The sequence below is a fragment of the Rhodnius prolixus genome, unplaced genomic scaffold (genome assembly GCF_049639745.1).
Source record: "Rhodnius prolixus isolate KJV_2025 unplaced genomic scaffold, Rpr scaffold_13, whole genome shotgun sequence".
NCBI classification, from domain to species: Eukaryota; Metazoa; Arthropoda; class Insecta; order Hemiptera; family Reduviidae; genus Rhodnius; species Rhodnius prolixus.
Window position 1 is genome coordinate 9,930,263 of NW_027411583.1, and position 17,681 is coordinate 9,947,943.

General features: G+C 32.0%; 3 protein-coding genes across 7 annotated transcripts in view; 1 reads left to right on the forward strand and 2 right to left on the reverse strand.

Annotated features, from left to right (window-relative positions):
* Positions 1-450: 450 nt before the first annotated feature.
* LOC141447741 (leucine zipper transcription factor-like protein 1) lies at positions 451-5,036 on the reverse strand. Of its 3 annotated transcripts, none has more exons than XM_074115532.1 (7): positions 4,898-5,036; positions 3,014-3,138; positions 2,586-2,780; positions 1,357-1,540; positions 1,110-1,244; positions 777-902; positions 451-675 (listed from the first exon to the last, which is right to left on the reverse strand). In XM_074115532.1, exons 1-7 carry the CDS (start codon positions 4,904-4,906, stop codon positions 538-540), a joined length of 912 nt encoding a protein of 303 aa, XP_073971633.1. In that variant the 5' UTR covers positions 4,907-5,036; the 3' UTR covers positions 451-537. The 3 variants fall into 3 exon arrangements, with proteins under 3 accessions (XP_073971633.1, XP_073971635.1, XP_073971636.1); XM_074115534.1 differs by lacking the exon at positions 4,898-5,036 and adding an exon at positions 3,978-4,386; XM_074115535.1 differs by lacking the exon at positions 4,898-5,036 and adding an exon at positions 3,684-3,906.
* Positions 5,037-5,993: 957 nt separating this feature from the next.
* On the reverse strand, positions 5,994-6,667 carry ND-MLRQ (NADH dehydrogenase (ubiquinone) MLRQ subunit). The gene is made up of 3 exons (XM_074115556.1): positions 6,493-6,667; positions 6,236-6,382; positions 5,994-6,155 (listed from the first exon to the last, which is right to left on the reverse strand). Exons 1-3 carry the CDS (start codon positions 6,532-6,534, stop codon positions 6,099-6,101), a joined length of 246 nt encoding a protein of 81 aa, XP_073971657.1. The 5' UTR covers positions 6,535-6,667; the 3' UTR covers positions 5,994-6,098.
* A 294-nt stretch (positions 6,668-6,961) lies between these two features.
* The window catches only part of Sf3a1 (splicing factor 3a subunit 1), a 43,054-nt gene continuing 32,334 nt past the window's right edge, over positions 6,962-17,681 (forward strand). For 2 of the 3 annotated variants that reach the window (XR_012454542.1, XM_074115501.1), the window contains exons 1-15: positions 6,962-7,180; positions 7,322-7,486; positions 7,579-7,753; positions 10,938-11,097; positions 11,192-11,345; positions 11,884-12,011; positions 13,078-13,212; positions 13,695-13,920; positions 14,005-14,181; positions 14,828-14,952; positions 15,048-15,396; positions 16,022-16,131; positions 16,216-16,338; positions 16,433-16,606; positions 17,110-17,240. Coding sequence is in view for 2 of the 3 variants with exons in the window: in XM_074115501.1 (XP_073971602.1) it covers positions 7,069-7,180; positions 7,322-7,486; positions 7,579-7,753; positions 10,938-11,097; positions 11,192-11,345; positions 11,884-12,011; positions 13,078-13,212; positions 13,695-13,920; positions 14,005-14,181; positions 14,828-14,952; positions 15,048-15,396; positions 16,022-16,131; positions 16,216-16,338; positions 16,433-16,606; positions 17,110-17,211 (2,415 nt within the window). In the remaining variant the exon portion in view is untranslated. Of the gene's footprint in view, positions 7,181-7,321; positions 7,487-7,578; positions 7,754-10,937; positions 11,098-11,191; positions 11,346-11,883; positions 12,012-13,077; positions 13,213-13,694; positions 13,921-14,004; positions 14,182-14,827; positions 14,953-15,047; positions 15,397-16,021; positions 16,132-16,215; positions 16,339-16,432; positions 16,607-17,109; positions 17,592-17,681 lie in introns of those variants that run through there. The other variant, XM_074115499.1, reaches the window with a different exon arrangement.

Below are 17,681 nucleotides of genomic sequence, written 5' to 3' on the forward strand. Positions count from 1 at the left end.
TATCTGCCGGTAAATGACGTATAGAAAAGGGAAACGCCTGCAGGAAATTTATAATAGGTACATCTATTCACTAGAAAACCCCGGTGATAATATAAAATTTAGAATCGAAGGATCAGATAATGATAATAGGTGCTGAATATAATTGGGCTTACGAGCAAGTCTTCTTGTCTGAACCGATAGAAGGCCTCAGCCTTCTCTGAAGCTATTCTAGTGTAAATGACGAGCGCTCTGGTAGGATGAAACAATCTAGAAATGCATTTTAATTCAAAAGTACTGGCGCCATTGTATATCCAATAAACAACATTTAAATGCAATGCGGATCCAATTTATCACAACGAATAAAAATAAGTCATATCAATGAGCATATAAAATAAAAAAAGAAATCATAATAATTAAAGAGAAAGAAAAAATTGCATTTTCTAGTGATATTTTATTATAGAAGAATTAAAATAACTTGAATAATTAATTTTTATTTAAAAAAAAAAGTTTATTATATAAAACAAATCTTTTCAAGATTACTGTCACTAAGGCAACCAATTATTCTGGCGCTGGTTCACTTGTCTTTTCATATTTCTGTAGTTGAGTTCGTAATTCCTTCACTTGTTCATTTTTCTTGGCAATCATCATTTTCATATTGTTATATGCGGCTGTTTGATTGAATTTTCTTTCTAGTTCCTGAACACAAAAGAAACAATAAGTTCCTTACTCAAAATCTAAATTCAATCATTTTTTTGTTTTTACAAACAATTTCAATTTATTGTTAATAATATACATACTTTTTCCGCAAGAGACAGTTGCGACTGAACTGACAGATATTCTTGTCGCATTGAATCCAATTCGAGTCTTAATTGTTCTGTCAATACTTTTTCATATTCACCAAGAAGTTGTTCTGAATCGTTTTTCTGAAATAGAATGTTAATTAAGAGATGATTTTATTTTATCTTTATTTTTTATAAGTAGGTATTTAGTTAGAATATTATTCTGTTATTACTTACACTATGCAAATCAGAACTGTAAATTACACTTAAATCATATCTTACAGGGAAATTTCAGTTAAACGAGAGCTTATTACTAAGGAAAAATTAAATAAAAATAATAATTTGACTTACAGAATCAGTTTCTACTTCAGAATTTTTGTTAGTGAGAGATAAATTTTCGGTTTCATTTTTCAATTCAGTCATTTCTTCTTCTTTTGCTTTTAATAATAAGGCCATTTTTTCCTTTTCTTCTATTAATTGATTTAACTGTTTTGAAAAAATAGAACAATAATTTATTTCACTTAGGGGGGAAAAATTGAGAGTAAACATTATTTATAAATAATATTTTCGTATGTAAATATAAGTAAATGAAACTTACCTTTGATTCATATTCAACTGTTTGTTTTTCTAATCTCATATTTTCATCTTTTAATCTTTCAATTTCAATTTTCAATAATTCAAACGAGCCTGAACTATTGTCGGCCAATGGTTCAAGTCTATGCGGATTCGGCTGGCTTTTATTTTCATTTTCTTCCATTATTTTCACTTTTTCTAGAAGTTCCCTGTAGAAAAAGGGCGAATGATTAATGTTATAGTGAAAAGTATAGGAAATGAAGAATTTGTTACAAATGGATCCATAAACAGATTCCGTTGAACTGTGGAATTTGGTTAGTTGGTTTTGAAGAATCTATCTATGTAAGTGCACCACAAAGAAAGAACTGACTAGTCACTTTTACGGGATCTTGACATCCATAGAGTTGAACTATGCTAACAATGCGAGCATCACATTACTCTGACAAACCTTAATCATTTCATCAGCCCTTAAATAATTTCTCGCATTTAGGGTGCCTGCAGGCAAAATTCGTCACCTCTAAATCTCACATTAATAGTTAAAATAAATTTTACACTTTTCCAGAGCATTACATTTTAAATTTGACCTTCTTTTTTTTAATGTAGATCAAAACAATGAAGAAGAAATAAGATTGGTTAGAAGTTCTTCATAGTTTGAGAATTACTCTTGCTTTTTTTATTCAATTTTTATACTGAAAAAGTAGATAGGTTGGCGAAATTAGGCGCATCTCTCTCTCCTTTATTGACTAGGAAACTTATGAATGACATACAACTGTCTAGCTTCCAGGAATGGACATTTTCATATCAATTTTAGATGAGCATGATTAGGATATCGGAGGTTGAAAATGCTGATTAGGGGTCCGGATATGGCTGTGGAAAGTTAATTCTATGTTTTCAACCGACATCTCTAAAATCCAGGCCGGATCACACACTAGGCGATGTGGATTAATTTTTACAGAATAGTTCTCTTTATAAAGCTGTTTGGTATGGTTTATGAGATAGAGAAAGAAACTCCCATTCATTTCTAGATAGATTGTCTTGGGTTTGAAGAAGTTAAGTTCAGGATCTTTGGTCGAAAGATCTTGACGGTGAAAGATCTTAGACTTATCCCCCAAAAGGTAAATTGTCTGATTTATTCAAATGCTCTGAAGAAGTGGCTAGAACATCGCCCCTAATGGGGAACCATACCATTGAAGAGTACAAATTTATTTTTGGTCCTTTTATATTTATGGATAAAATAAATCAATTAAAATAAACCTGTTCTGTACATCCGATAGATCTACTTTCATTCGAAGATGCCATTTCTCCGCTTGTGACAGAAGTTGTGTGAACAGAAGTACATTAATATGAGATACGTCCATTAATTCACCTGCCACTTCCCCACTAACTACGTCTTTCATGTTGTTAATTAGTTCTTCAACTTCATCTTTGGTGTATGTGTCTTCTAATAGTCTAAATTTTATGACAAATATATAACAATTAACTCAACATTGAAATACTTTATAAAATACTTATTTAGAAAGATTAGATTCTCCAGTGTTAACTAAATTTAGAATTTGCCAGGCACGCACACACATTGCCAACGGCTGTCTCTAAAAATATGATCGAGATTTTCAAAATTCTTAGTTTTTATTTGCACTCCAGAAGATCTATCTTTTAAGTAATAAACTTATGAACGAATATACCTTGAATCTATAACATCTTGAAACGTCATATCTATAAATTTAAGATTCTGCCCTCTTTGATGTCTTGCAAATTTGATATAACTTCGAATGATACCCTGATGTTGTTCATTTAAACCTAAAGTCTCCTGCAATCAATTAATTTCTTTGTTAAATTATATCTTTATTTCATTATACGCATTTTATACTATAGGGTGCAAAAAAAGGAACATTTTGGATATTTGAGAATTAATTATTTGTTCTCTTTAGTGATTTAAAATGGAAAAGTTTGAATTAGAAATGTAAACCTGATTTGTACGTTTCTCTTTGTTAATTGATTTCTTTGGTTGAAAAATATTCTCTCTATCAGTACTCTAAACGCTACAATAGTTTTACTTCTGAAGAGTTTGTTCAGATTTATTTGGAACTAATTGGAAGAATGGTCATAGTTATCGATACAGTGAGTTTTCGAGACATGCCTCCTCAAGTGCAAGTTCTGAGAGTAAGGAAACACTGCAGCGATACTTGGGATCACAATAATATGCATAGACCAGAGAGGAAAAAAAAAACGAAGTTTAAGGTTCTAAGAGTTTCACAGCATACGCTTCGAAATAGACTTTGAACGGCCGAGTTCTGGTATGAAAATAAATGCACATGAAGTTAGTTTAACGAATCTAGTTTGAGTTTTCAAGACCTGCGTTTGGTTGCAGCTTCACATACAACATTGCGAGATTCTAGTTTGCTCTTCAACTTTCTATTTGAATATAGTGATGAAGTAACTTTATCTTTTGAGATGACAAGTAGTCTGAAATCACTTCTTTCCCGTTGGCGCATTGGATTGGCAATATCTCAAAATCAAATTGCTCCTTTGTGTTACACACTTTTGCAGCTTCCCCTATTTTAATTGTGGTTAAATAAAATACTTTTCTTTTAGCAAACACTACATTAAACAGCATTCTGTAACAGTGCTTGATTCAATCATACTTACCATTTTCTTTTAAAAGATGATGAAATAATTGGGAAAAAACAAAAAATCAATTATGTTACCTCCTCTAGTAAGTCACACAAAATCGTATTAAATAATTAGCAAATGATATTTTTTAAAAATATACGTAAAACCACTGACTTTAATATGTACTCATTTTATGAAGGTACTAGTTAAATATTTCTAAGCTTCTGCACTGTTAATGATAGTCTCCATAACAACGGCCCTGAAAAGAAATTATAAATGCGCCAACACGGTTTTTTAATCAATATTTATGAATTTAATAATTAGTGTTAATTTATAGAACGATTTCGAATGATTTTTATCGAAAGAAATTGATTTAACATGAATAAAAATATACTTATACATAATAGTTTTGATTTTAGACCGCCTACTGTTAAGAGCACTTTTGCCTGCTTATTGTTAAAGTGCCGTCTTTATGTTTGTTTTGCTTTTTATTCTTAAAAATAACTACATAAGATTACGAGGTTCGAAATGACATTGAAAAATCACATGAATATATTTAACTACAATTACGGAAGCTTGACGCTCAGACCTTTAGAAAACTCCAAGAAATAAGTTAAAACAAAAGTTATACGAGTTAAAATGTTAAGTTCGAAAGGACGACTATTTAATTTTATGCAGAATTTAGGCAATAACTGGAATTTAACTCAACTCGGCAACAAATGGACTTATAAATATTATGCTGATTTTTAGACTAAGTAATGTAATGAAATGGTATTATAGAGTAAAATTAACATCTCCTTCAAGTCCGCCCAACAAAATTTTTGATCCTGCCTAATCATTTTGCAAGAATGCAAGAAAACATGGACAGTATTTAATTTATTTCAGTAATTTTTTTTTTAAATAACCAAGAATTCACTTCATATAATAATTAATTTTCAAACAAAATGAATACTTACTTTCAACATAATTTTGATAGAATGATTGAATTCCACGATTTTCGGGATATTGCTTTCAATAAAATCGTTGAATAATGGTTCATCATCTACGTTTTTTCCTTTTGTTTTCAGAATTTTCTTCCATCCTCAGAAGTAATTTCGTTCGTTTCGTGAACAGCACTTGACATCCACCTACAAAATTTCTTTCCACTTTTCTACACACTTTTAAGTGTCGAATGGTTCCAAGCAACGTTTTTTAAATATGTATACTCCTACAATCATGTAGATTCTCATTTTTGCTTGCATTCATTTTCATGGAAAAATTAGATTTGGAATAATGCTGGAGAAAGGGAAGGCGATTTCATTGTAAGAGGTCGAATAAACAACAATTTTATGTAAGAATTTAGTTAATTATTTTTTTGGGAATGTCTGCAAATCTTCAAGCAATACATCATTTCTCATAAACATGTAAATGTCGACTTTAGAACATTTCTTCAAAATGAGACAGCCAGAGATTGTCAAAACAAAGTGGGTTTCTCATTACAATAAAACTTTCTGGATAATTAATTATTAATTTATTAATATCTCCTGAGATGTTACGAGTTAATTATTTAAGAGTTAACCGATCCGTTCCTTCTGAAGAAAACTACATCAAACTATTTGATCCAGAGCACTTCTTTTTTGAAGAGTTTAGTTTGATAACTCTACATTCAAAGCGTGATAAAGCATTCCAAAATAGTTTGAACGGTAACGTTTAGATTAGTGTACATATTTGCATGGAAATGATTAGGATTTGAATGCAAACGGAAAAAAATATTTAAAAAATAAGAGCTTCAGGCACTTGAGTTGATTTTTAAAAAGGAAGGAGTAAGTAAGAAATCGGCCAGAAGAGGATGTCCTAAACTGGATGCAATTTTGATCAAAGCAGCCTCTAAGACAAAAGAAAAAAAAAATGAATTCCGAATGAATACAGAAAGGCAATCGGTTAACATTAACATAATTAATCACTGCAATGTAACTACATAAATTATTTTCTTTCAAAGGGGAGAATCCTTAATGTACATACGCTTCTTATTGTTAATTATAGACGCTTAGGGGCACATTAAAGAGTAACGGCTTGGTTTTAATATCACACATATTTATTTATAACATATTAACAAACAATTATGATCAAACATTTACATTTTTAAGAAGGACTATTTTCAGCAAAAATTATAATAAACTAATATTTAGGGGCAGGTGATTCTAGTTTTTTGTAATCCACATTCGGCGAGTAAAACTGCAAATAGATTAAATATTTTTTTAAAAAAGCACTTAAAGTGACTCTAATACAATATACTTTACTCTGTTCACAGTTACCTTGTACTGCTTTTCGGTATATTCATTCCATGGTTGTTGATCTCCTCGCTTATTCCATGACACTTCAGGATTACGAAATCCTAAGCGGCCCAAATAAAATATTGAACCAACACATCCCACTCCGACACAAACGAAGAGGGGAATTAGCTGGAAAGAAAATTCTCGTCTTAATAATTATAATGTGCAGCCGTTTTAAATCGCATAAATTATGAAATAAGTAGACAAACAAAATTTTTAATGTCGAAAGGAACACTTACTGCTGTGTGTTTTTTGAGACTAGCGAATGAAAGACCCTGCATTATCAGCTAATTCTCTGAATTAAGTTTGCCTTTAAGTATGATAAATATGAATTACGAAGTACGAACAGCCTGGATGAAAAATAAAAGCTGGTCTTCACTGCTGATTTCGAGCACTTGATTTAACTAACAAGTAGGCGAAAAGTATAAACATCTAATATTTCCCTTGTAAAATGTAAGCTGTTTTTGAGACTTTTTGATTTATAAAAGCAAATAGGAATTTTTAAAAAAAGGAACATAGAAGAAAAAAAAATCGGGAAAAATATTTTTCTCTAGCTTTATTTGAAAAGTTTTTAATCTCTAAAATAGTTTTTAACAAAGTATGAAAGAATATTTTTCTCTAAATCTGATAGAAGAATTTTTTAAATTAAGTAAAGAAATTCAATATTTAATTATTTCTATACAAAATTTTCAGCTGTTCTGTAGGGTTACCTCACTGAGTATTGTTTATTGGTTGTTGAGAATTAGAACAAAACGTCAAGGTTATGTTTGGAACTTGCATTTTCAGTAAAACATTCGTGTTAATTCAGTGAAAAAATGCCTTCAATTGATGTTCCTGTTGTTCCTGTAGTTGTGGAAAAGGAAGAAGGACCACCGCCTGCAGCAAAACCAATTGTAGGGATTATATATCCACCTCCAGAAGTGAGAAGTATCCTTTCATAAAAAAAAAAAAAATTAACTACGTTACAGATCACATAGAACAGTATCTTGTTACACTATTTGTTACTTAACATTTTAAAATTATGTTTGACTGTTGCTCTTTGTTTTTTCTTTAATTTACGTTACATAGATATCGTTGATAAGACTGCAAGTTTTGTTGCACGTAACGGACCAGAATTTGAATCGCGCATTCGGCAGAATGAATTGGGAAATCCAAAATTCAATTTCCTCAATGTTGGAGATCCCTATCATGCGTATTATCAACACAAAGTTAAAGATTTTAAGGAAGGCAAAGGTTATTATGTCTCATTTTTTTTTTTTTTTTTGATAGAATTGGTTTAATAACCCAATGTTATTAATGGATGCAATATCCAATGTTCTTATTAGGCTCGGAACCTGCTGCCCCGGCTCCGGCGGCTGCACAGCCAAAAGCTGTAACTTCCGCTACACAGTTGAAGCAACAAGAAATTTTGAAACAAATTGCTGAACCATTTGTTCCGAAAGATCCTCCGTCTGATTTTGAATTTTTGGCCGATCCACCTTCAATTTCAGCTTTGGATTTGTGAGTATTATTCGATACTTTATATATGTACATATGTACATATTCTTGGATACAGTAGTAAATTTATTGATATTAATCTATTGTCCATAAGGTATAAAGCTACAAAGCGGAAATATGGTTTCAAATACTGCGAACTACTATATTTAACATTTCAAAATACAATACGTATCTTTATTTAATTAAACTGCAGCTCTAAATTATGTGATTAATAAATTGTGTGAAGATTAAATAATTTAGGGATCATTCATGGCTTTAAATTTAGAAACTTCAGTTATGACGGCTTTCTTTGTAGTTTTCAATTAGCCCTACCAATGTCACCACAGAACTAATTCGGAAGAGAACCCTCTTTTGTCAATTTAAGATTTAAATTACAAACGAATTACTGTAAATTCTTTAAGAGCTTGTCCGCAAAATTTTCAGTTACTATTCTAAAGGAAGTGGGTAATGTCCACAAACCTCGTACTGGAAAACAGTGGTCTACTTTTAATGAAGAAATAAAGAAAAGAGAGTTTGAAAAATATTTGATTTTATTGCATAACATTAGTCATTAAACATATCAGGAGGAAAACCAACTGTAGAGATTTTCTTTATTAGGTAATTGATTCATACTTGATGGCGTGTTTAAAATCTCTTGGTTTTACGTTTTTATTAATCGATTTAATCGAATAAATAGGGTACTTCATGGGCGAAAACGAAGTCTAATCTTAAAGTAAAAAAAAAGTAAATAAATTAATTTACTTTTTTTTTGTTTAAAATATATATATATATCTCCTTAACAAAAACTTACAGTTTTAAAAGTTAAGTATAAGGGTTGATTAAACGCCAAAAGGTACACAAATCAGCAGTTCCCAACATTTCATTAATACTTCATTGATATAATTTAAGTAATTTTACTGCATTAACTTTTCCTTCACATTTTTTAGAATTTATTAGATGTCACAGACCCTTATGCTGGCCATTTTCGTCTACAAAATATTTACTCAAGTAGCACACCATTTAACTTAGATTGACTGTAATATCTATTTATCTATAATAATCAAACTATTAATCACAGGTGAAAAAGAAAACGTTATAAAAAATATAAAAAAAATAAGAGGCTAAAAAATTCATAAACTTTTTTTACATCAATAATTTTATGCATTTATTTTTATTTTTAAATAAAAATCATTGGTTTAAGTTCATTCTTCGATTAAAGTAATTGTTATTTTATGTTGTAGTCAAACGTTTGTAATAATAAGTAATAAATAATCTGGCTTTATCGCAAATAATATAGTTTTCTTCAATTACATTCTCAATCTAGGTGTTCTTCCCACAATGTTATATATATGTAATATAAAATAAAGAAAATAAAGATATGCATATTTTTAGGACAGCTAATTATTCCAGTATTTTACCATAAGTAAAATTAGGGGGACTAAATTAAATTACAATTGAGAAATGAGTAAATATTGTTGAATAATCTACTTGTTATTAAATGTATGTTATTTGTGCTCACGAATATTTCGGTAAGACGAATTTAAGACTGAAATATTGTTTTGAATCCTCCGTGATTGAAATTTAAAAAGTGGCCGACTCTAACTTTGTTTTTTTCTACTTTAACATGCATGTATATGTGACTACTCAGAATAATTCATCACTCATTTTATCATAATTATAATAAAAAAATATTATGAATGAACTGGCCAGCATAAGGGTCTGTGACATCTAATAAATTCTAAAAAATGTGAAGGAAAAGTTAATGCAGTAAAATTACTTAAATTATATCAATGAAGTATTAATGAAATGTTGGGAACTGCTGATTTGTGTACCTTTTGGCGTTTAATCAACCCTTATACTTAACTTTTAAAACTGTAAGTTTTTGTTAAGGAGATTTTTGTACCTTTTGGATAGATTTTCCTTTTTGTCTATTTGCAAAGTTACGTCTGCTTTACAGATTTTTTAAAATTTGGAATAAGGTATTCTATCATTATAACCTGATAAGGTGTTAAATCGGAACCGTAACTACCACTGGAGAGATCTTTTTAAAGAATGATTATAGTTACGGTCCCCAAACCATCCTCAATAACCATTTTTTTGAGAAAGCGTTTTGAATAAAATAGGAAGGTATTTGTACGTAAATAGCAAAATTAAACTGCGATTTCAGTACTTCCTTTTAAGAGGAGCAAGAAAAATAAACTGCGATTACAGTACTTCTCCCTAAAAGGCAAAGATTTTGAATCGAACGACAATTCATTGATGTAAATCGGTTCACTCATTGATAATTTTAACGATTGCAGTACTTCCTCTTAGTAGGTGTAAGAGCATGATGGCACTTCACAGCCACATAGAGGAGCTTTAATCACTTCTTCGTGCTAAATTTTATCAAAATCGGACTAAGCTTTGTAGAAATATTGGTAATAATAGTTTCAGAAAGGGCCTTATTTGGGTGGGGCGAACTCCCCTCCTTATGAGGCATAGCGTCGAGACTTTTAAAGTACAAATCTGTACAAAATTTCGATTCGAATGACACTTCATTCATGAAAATCGGTTCACGTGTCGATAATTTGAAACGATTGCTATACTTCCCCTTAACAAGTGTAAGAGCAGATCGTCGCTTTATTGTTAGGTAGGGGAGCCCTAACCCTATCATCCTACCAAATTTTATCAAAATCGGGCCAAGATTTACAGAGTAATTAGTAATAATAATTTTGGAGGGGGCCTTACATAAAGGGGGCTAACTCCTCTCCCATTCAATGTACAGGGCCGAGACCCCCAAAAGGCACATCTACATAAAATTCCGAATCGAATGACACCTCATTCATGAAAATCGGTTCACGCGTTTAGGCGCTACGTTGTTTACAAAAAAGGTAACAACAACAAGAAGAAGAAGAAGAACAACAAGAACAAGAACAACAACAATTTTTGAAAAAGCCGTTTTTGCTCATTTTCAGCAACTTTTTTCTCAAAACCTATTAGATCTGGGTTGTTGCAAAAAATTACAGTCATAAAGGAGGATTTGCCCTTTATTTTAAAGAAAATTTGGGAATTTTATCTTTTATAGAAAAAGAGAAAAAAATTGTCAAAGTTGGGTGTTTTTCAACGTTACGCTTTTTCGTGCAGTTTTTGACCATCAACCCTTATACAACTGTCCTACCGGACAGTTTTAATATATATATATATATATATATTCTTTTAATTTTTACAGAGACATTGTGAAGCTGACAGCTCAGTTTGTAGCCAGAAACGGACGACAGTTTTTGACAAATTTGATGAATCGAGAACAGAGAAACTATCAGTTTGATTTCTTAAGACCACAGCACTCATTGTTTCAGTATTTTACTAAATTGCTTGAACAGTATACTAAGGTATTGTGATTTTACTTAAATATTGTGACATAAATTCGGTTCAGAAACATGGTTGATTTTTTAAATTTATTTATTCATTTATTTTATTATTTAGGTGCTAATTCCACCAAAGGATATGATGTCTCGTTTAAAAGATGAATGCCACAGTGTTGCTGGTGTTTTAGAGCAGGTCAGATATCGTGCTGATTGGCTCAGATATCAAGAAATGCAGAAACGGAAGGAAGAACAAGCATTAGAAAAAGAAAGAGGTAAAAAGAAGAGGCTACTTATTTTAGAATTCAATAACTGCAGAATTAAATTTGATTATCCCTGAAACTAAAAGTAAGCAACAAATGAAAGTAAGCATTGGAGAGATAAGTTGGCAATGTTAGGTAGTGGTAATCTCAGATTGCAGGTTCTGGCTCTTCTTAGAACTTTCCTGGAGAATCCAAGAACTTACTAGGTGATAGGTAGATCCACAATCCCCGTAACCCTCTAATATGAGGGAGCGTTCTCTGAAAATCTTGGGAAGACGATGGGGAACCGCTTTTCCTCGTTCTTCTCTAGAGAGTCTGGGCAATTATCAGGTGTCGTAGGAGAACCCTCCTACATTCTTATGTTACTCAGATATCTTAATTTGGAGCGGTTGCTCCAGGATCTGTAAGAAGCTTTACCTAGCACACTGTTGGACCTGTACCTGCAGGAACTTTTTCTTCTCACCCAAAATAAGCAACTGTAGTTTTTGTTTTTTTCAGAATTAATAAATAATTATTGTGAAAATTAATTATTTTTGCCCTCTTACTTTAGTTGCATACGCTCAAATAGACTGGCATGACTTTGTTGTGGTTGAGACTGTTGATTACATGCCAGGCGAGATTGGCAATTTTCCGCCACCTACTACGCCAGATGAAGTCGGTGCCAGAGTACTTATGCAGGTATGTTTTTTGAATAATATTGATTAGACTGCTTATTATAACTAAATTTAAACAACTGACTTAAATCAGCGTCCCTTAATATGATTGATAATAATTATGGTAGAAATATAAGAATATAATAATAGTATAAATATAATGGTAGAATATAATAAATATATTCATATATTCTTGCATATGCCTTTGGTTTTTTCAAGGTATAAAGTAGTATCCACACCAAATTCTTTTACCATATAAACTAACTGTGTATACCAGTTATATTTATCAGTTTTGAAAGGTTTAATTTTCTTTTTGCTTCAAATGACTTACTTTAGAAAGTCTTTCACTCCAGAAGGTTTCACAAAACAGTTAAGGGTTATTTTTAAGATCTTTGATTTATAATGAGACGGTACAATTCCAAGCGGAAAAAGTAAAGAGTTTTATCTGCTGAGATAAAAAAAGGTTGAAAATGGAAGTATAACAGTAACTCAGGCTCCACCCTACCTTGTTAAGCAAGGTGTAGTGTATGGAAGCTATGGGTCTGCACGTGTCATCCCAGCTCGTGTAGTATATGGAAATAAGAAGAACCTTGATAGTGGGCGCTAATGACCAAGAAGTTGATGCGCCGAAAAAAAAAAAACAGTAACTCCAATTATATTCAGGAAGGGTCTGAAACGTTATTATACTCGTAGATAAAAAAAAGAATTAAGAATAAAGAAAATGGCTATGATACACTCCACAGAACATACCCATATCAGTCTATGAACGCATCATGATATAATCATAATCACCAGTTTTCAGATGTAGAAAGAAGGATAGTAAATGCAACGTTTTAATAAAAAATTTATTACAGATTGAATAACAGTATAATAACTTGTAGCATTTTTGGTGTCCATTAGATAATAATATTATAATAATAAAATGATAATATAATAATTAGATAATAATATTAAGTCTTTTTTTTTTTTTTAACTTTTCGTTATTTGCATCTCCTTCCATCTTTGCAAATTTATTGTCTGTGATAGTGATAAAATAAAATAATTTCATTGATCAGTAAATGAATTTTGTTAGCAATCTAATACTTCCGTAGGAAAGGATCCTGGATACAAATGAGGAGAATGGTCAGATGCAGGTCGGCAGCGACAACGAAGGCGATAAGGGAGATAGCGATGTGGAAGAACCGCCACCAGTGGTTGAAAAAGGAGGTGCTTCAGATAATACTCAGGTATGCTGTATCGAGATTTACGCTGTTTAATGTTCGCTAAACTTTCGTTTTTTTAATTAATTAATGATTACATCAATTTTAAATTATAATATTTTTCTTTATTTTCTCGTAAAGAAAGATTGCATTTTGAAGCCCAGCCGATTCATTTTAGATAGACCGCATAAATAGCTGACTTCTAGCCTTAAGTCTAGTCAATAATAACATACTTTCAAATCAGACATTAAGTAATACTGTGTATTAACAAGTTGTTAACGGAAACTCTTGTGTAAAACATTTCTAGCATTTTGTAATCAGCACGATTACAATACTTCCTTTTTTAGGAGGAATGAGCAAAAGTAAAAAAATGCTATAATTTCCCAAGTTTCAACGATAAAAAAGAAATATAAGATATATTTGTATTTTTTAAAAAGTGTTTTTGTCTTTTTAAAAATGATCGAGTACATTTTTAATTTTTATCGAATATTTTAAAAAACAAAAAAAAGGTTCAAGATATGGAAGAAGAGTCCAGCAGTGACAGTGAAACTGAAGAAGGAGAGAAATCTGGAGCTGGTGCCCAAATAATGCCACCTGGAACTATGGCACCACCTTCCAAAACTGTTGAAACGTCTTCCTTGGCCAATGCAGTGTCGGCAAACAAATCAATGCAACCTCCATTACCACCAGTTCCTGATAAAGTTATTGTAAAGAAAGGATACAATCCTAAACAAGGTAAGCTTTGTTAAACAAAATTATTAAATAATTTAAAAGATAATTATAATCTATAATTTATGACATAATCTTTATTGTTCACAGCTGCAAAGAATCTTAAATCAGGTGATAATTACTTGATTTCACCGTTGACAAGTGAAAAGATTCCAGCGAATAAGGTGCAAGAACATATGCGTATCGGATTGTTAGATCCACGATGGGTAGAGCAGCGAGATAAACATATACAAGATAGAATCAATCAGGAAACTGTGTATGCTGGAGGTATTAATAGTTTTTCAAACTTTAACTATATTTTAGGTACTAGAATAACTTAGAACAATATTATTTATTGAATCGCATGACTATGTATTGCGTTAATATGTTTTGACAAAATATTTAATGAAAAACTATTTTCTCAGAATACTACTTTTTTTTCTTTTTTTTTAAACTTTAAACGATTTTAAACTTGACGCGGGGACTTCGCCTTAAAAAAAAAATATAAACGACAAGTTTTATTCGGATTTCTGCAAACCCGTAATTTTAGAATTAAATCTTAATATATTGTAAAAGTGTCGGAGAATCGTATACTATGCTAGAATGAACTTAAGAATGAATCGTAACCTTACCATATTTTTAGCAAGCTCCTAAAATGAAATTTCTAGGAAAGTGCGTGAAATAAAAGGTATTGCATACAATTACATTCCAAATTTTTAAAAACAATCGTTGATGTGATGTTTATAGATTAAAATTTCAAATAATGAAGCTGCACTTCATTTCTCCATACTTGAAAATTATAAGGCCCTCACTACTGTATTAATTAAAAGGAAATTTGTTATTTAGAATTATAGTTTATGTGGAAACACGTCCAGATTTTTACTATATTTTTCTAATGTGAAATTTTATTTACATTATCTCTAATTTTGACCAGGTTCGGCAATTGAGGCCAGCTTGAAGCAGCTAGCTGAACGTCGTACTGATATCTTCGGTGTGGGCGATGAAGAAACCGCTATTGGTAAAAAGATTGGTGAAGAGGATAAAAAGAAAGATGACAAGGTAGGCATTTTTTTTTACTTGTTAAATGTCAATCTATCGTGATGGCTAAAGTGTAGAGAAATAAAATAATGTACTGAGCATTATCATGTTTGTAGGTCACTTGGGATGGTCATACGTCTAGTGTGGAAGCAGCTACTAGGGCCGCTCGTGCCAACATTACTATCGAGGAACAGATTCACCAGATACACAAAGTGAAAGGACTGTTGCCGGATGAAGAAAAGGAGAAGATCGGGCCAAAGCCAGTGGCTCGTCCTGGCGGTGTAAATCAACAACAAGTTCAACCGCCAGCCCAGCCACCTCCTCTTCCACCTCCAAAACCTCCAGCACCGCCTCTACCACCAGTGGCAGCTGCGCCGTTGCCCCCACCTCCTGGAATTATGGCACCGCCTCCTCCGCAGCCTCCAATCATGATGGTGCCAGCACCAATTCGTCCACCTCTTATGGGTAATTTAATTAGCTCGGCAATTTTAATTATTTATTTTGGTGACACCCAAGCAAGACCCTAGCCTCGAAAGGAACAGTTTCCACTCTGGAAAATGGGTGCCACAAATTTTCTTTTTCTTCCAACATCCATCAATTTCCTTCTTCTTTCAGGTCGCTGATCCTGTAGCTTCTTTTTTTCCAGTCTAATGATGTGCCTTATCCACTTTAATTTACTTCCTTTTATTTCTCTAACCACATTTGGAGAATAATTCAGATTCCAATTCTCTCAGTTCTTTGATCCGAAATTCTACGAAAGATCTTCATTTCCGAAAGAATATGAAGTAGATTTTACAACTAACCAGGACACCAGCAGCCTCAGGACTGAAGACCGTTTAATAAAATCCATAACTATGAGACAAAGAGAGAAGCAAAAAGAATCCTAATTCGTCTGTGTTACATTTATCATTTGTACAGTCTCCGAAACTGTTCATGATTTTGAAATGGAATAATTTACAGATAACTGTGTGAATGTTCCTTGTTAAAATAATTTCGTATAATTATTAGTATGACTTAGTACATAAAGTTGGAGTTCCCATGTCTATTGCTTTGGAATAATAGCTCTTTTTTTTTCTTCTTCTATTCTTAGTACCACCGGGAGCATTTCCCGTTGTGGCAGCCACACCATCTCCGTTCATGGCTCCTCCAGGAACTGCTCCTATGCCGCCACAACCTCCTCAGCCTCCGGCCGCCGCTTCTGTATGTTCCGAATCTACTGCTTTATTTAATTATTTATTTAGTAGGAAATTATTTCTGATTTTTTAATATTTTTAAAATGAATAGGTGAGCAATCTATTAAAACATGTTGCAAATGCTGCTGAAGCAGCCGAAGAAGAGCCAGTTCCTAAGAAACAGAAAACCGAGGATACTCTTATACCGGAAGTGCAATTCCTTACACAGAATAAGGTATTTTACTTTATCTCATTAAAAAAACGTTAATTTATTTCACAAATTACATAATTTAAAGGTAATTTATCATTTCCTTCCTTTTCTTTTAAAGGGTCCGGTAACCTTCAAAGTATTAGTGCCAGTGATGGCCGACAAACCTGAATGGAAGTTGAACGGTCAAGCGTTGACTTTGACACTTCCCTACACGGATACTGTGGCCACGCTGAAAGCAAGAATTCAAGACGCTATTGGTATGCCACCTGCAAAACAGAAATTACAAGCTGAGGTGAATTTTATAACAATTTCTGTATTGTTATTTTATTTAAACGCCATGTGAGGTATATTTCGTTCTTTATACCAGGTTCTTTTCCCCGTTGGCAATAAGGTTTTTGCAGAACGTTAGCCTTAGCCAAAACGTTTGGTTCCAGGGATTTCTGTCCCTCACAGATCTCATTATCTCATTATCATTTTAGTTCATCTTCCATGGTCACGATTTTTTGAGCGGAGCCTTCCCCGTGGTCTACGTTTTTTTTTTTTGGGATGCTCTTGAAATAGTGGTTTCGGTCAGCGGATGCCATTCGCTAAAGATGCCTGAATCAGTGTGATTTCTGCGTCTTTTTGATTCAGTATAATACTCTTCTTTTTTTTTCCTGGATTGGCCAATATATTGTTTTTAAAACCTTCCTGCCACAAGTGTCAGTTTCATTTTATCTAGCCGTGTACTACATCGGTTTTATTCGCTTTTATTTATTTAAAAAAATAATCATGTTTGTATTTATTTTGTTTTAGGGAATGTTCTTCAAAGATTCCAACTCCCTCGCCTACTACAATCTGACATCAAACTCGCTGGTACAACTTCAACTTAAAGAAAGAGGAGGCCGTAAAAAATAATTATTTCTTTTTCTCTCTATTAATTTATGGTCAGCATCAATTTGACAGAATTTCCTTCTAATATAGATGTTTTTTTGTTTTTTGTTTTTAAATGTAAATTGAGTATTATACAATATAACAAAATAATATTCAAAATTTTACTGTTATCGAACGCAGCGTAATGATTCAATAATAGTTAGAAAATTAATTGAATAATTATGTGGAAATACAATTGGAGAAAATGGAAAAATCTACATGGTAATTCCTCTGTTACTTTCTCTTAATCTTCGTTATTGGAAGTATTGCAGTGTCACAGATTTTTTTTTATTATTCTTAGTTTTCACCGTTATTATACATTTTAAAGATCCAAGAATTAGAGAAAATCAATGCACACTTATAAATTGGTCTTCTTGTGAGTAAAAATCCACTATTATCCAAGATCCACCAGTAGTTCCACTTTACTAAATTTATTATTTTTGTTCTCTGATAAT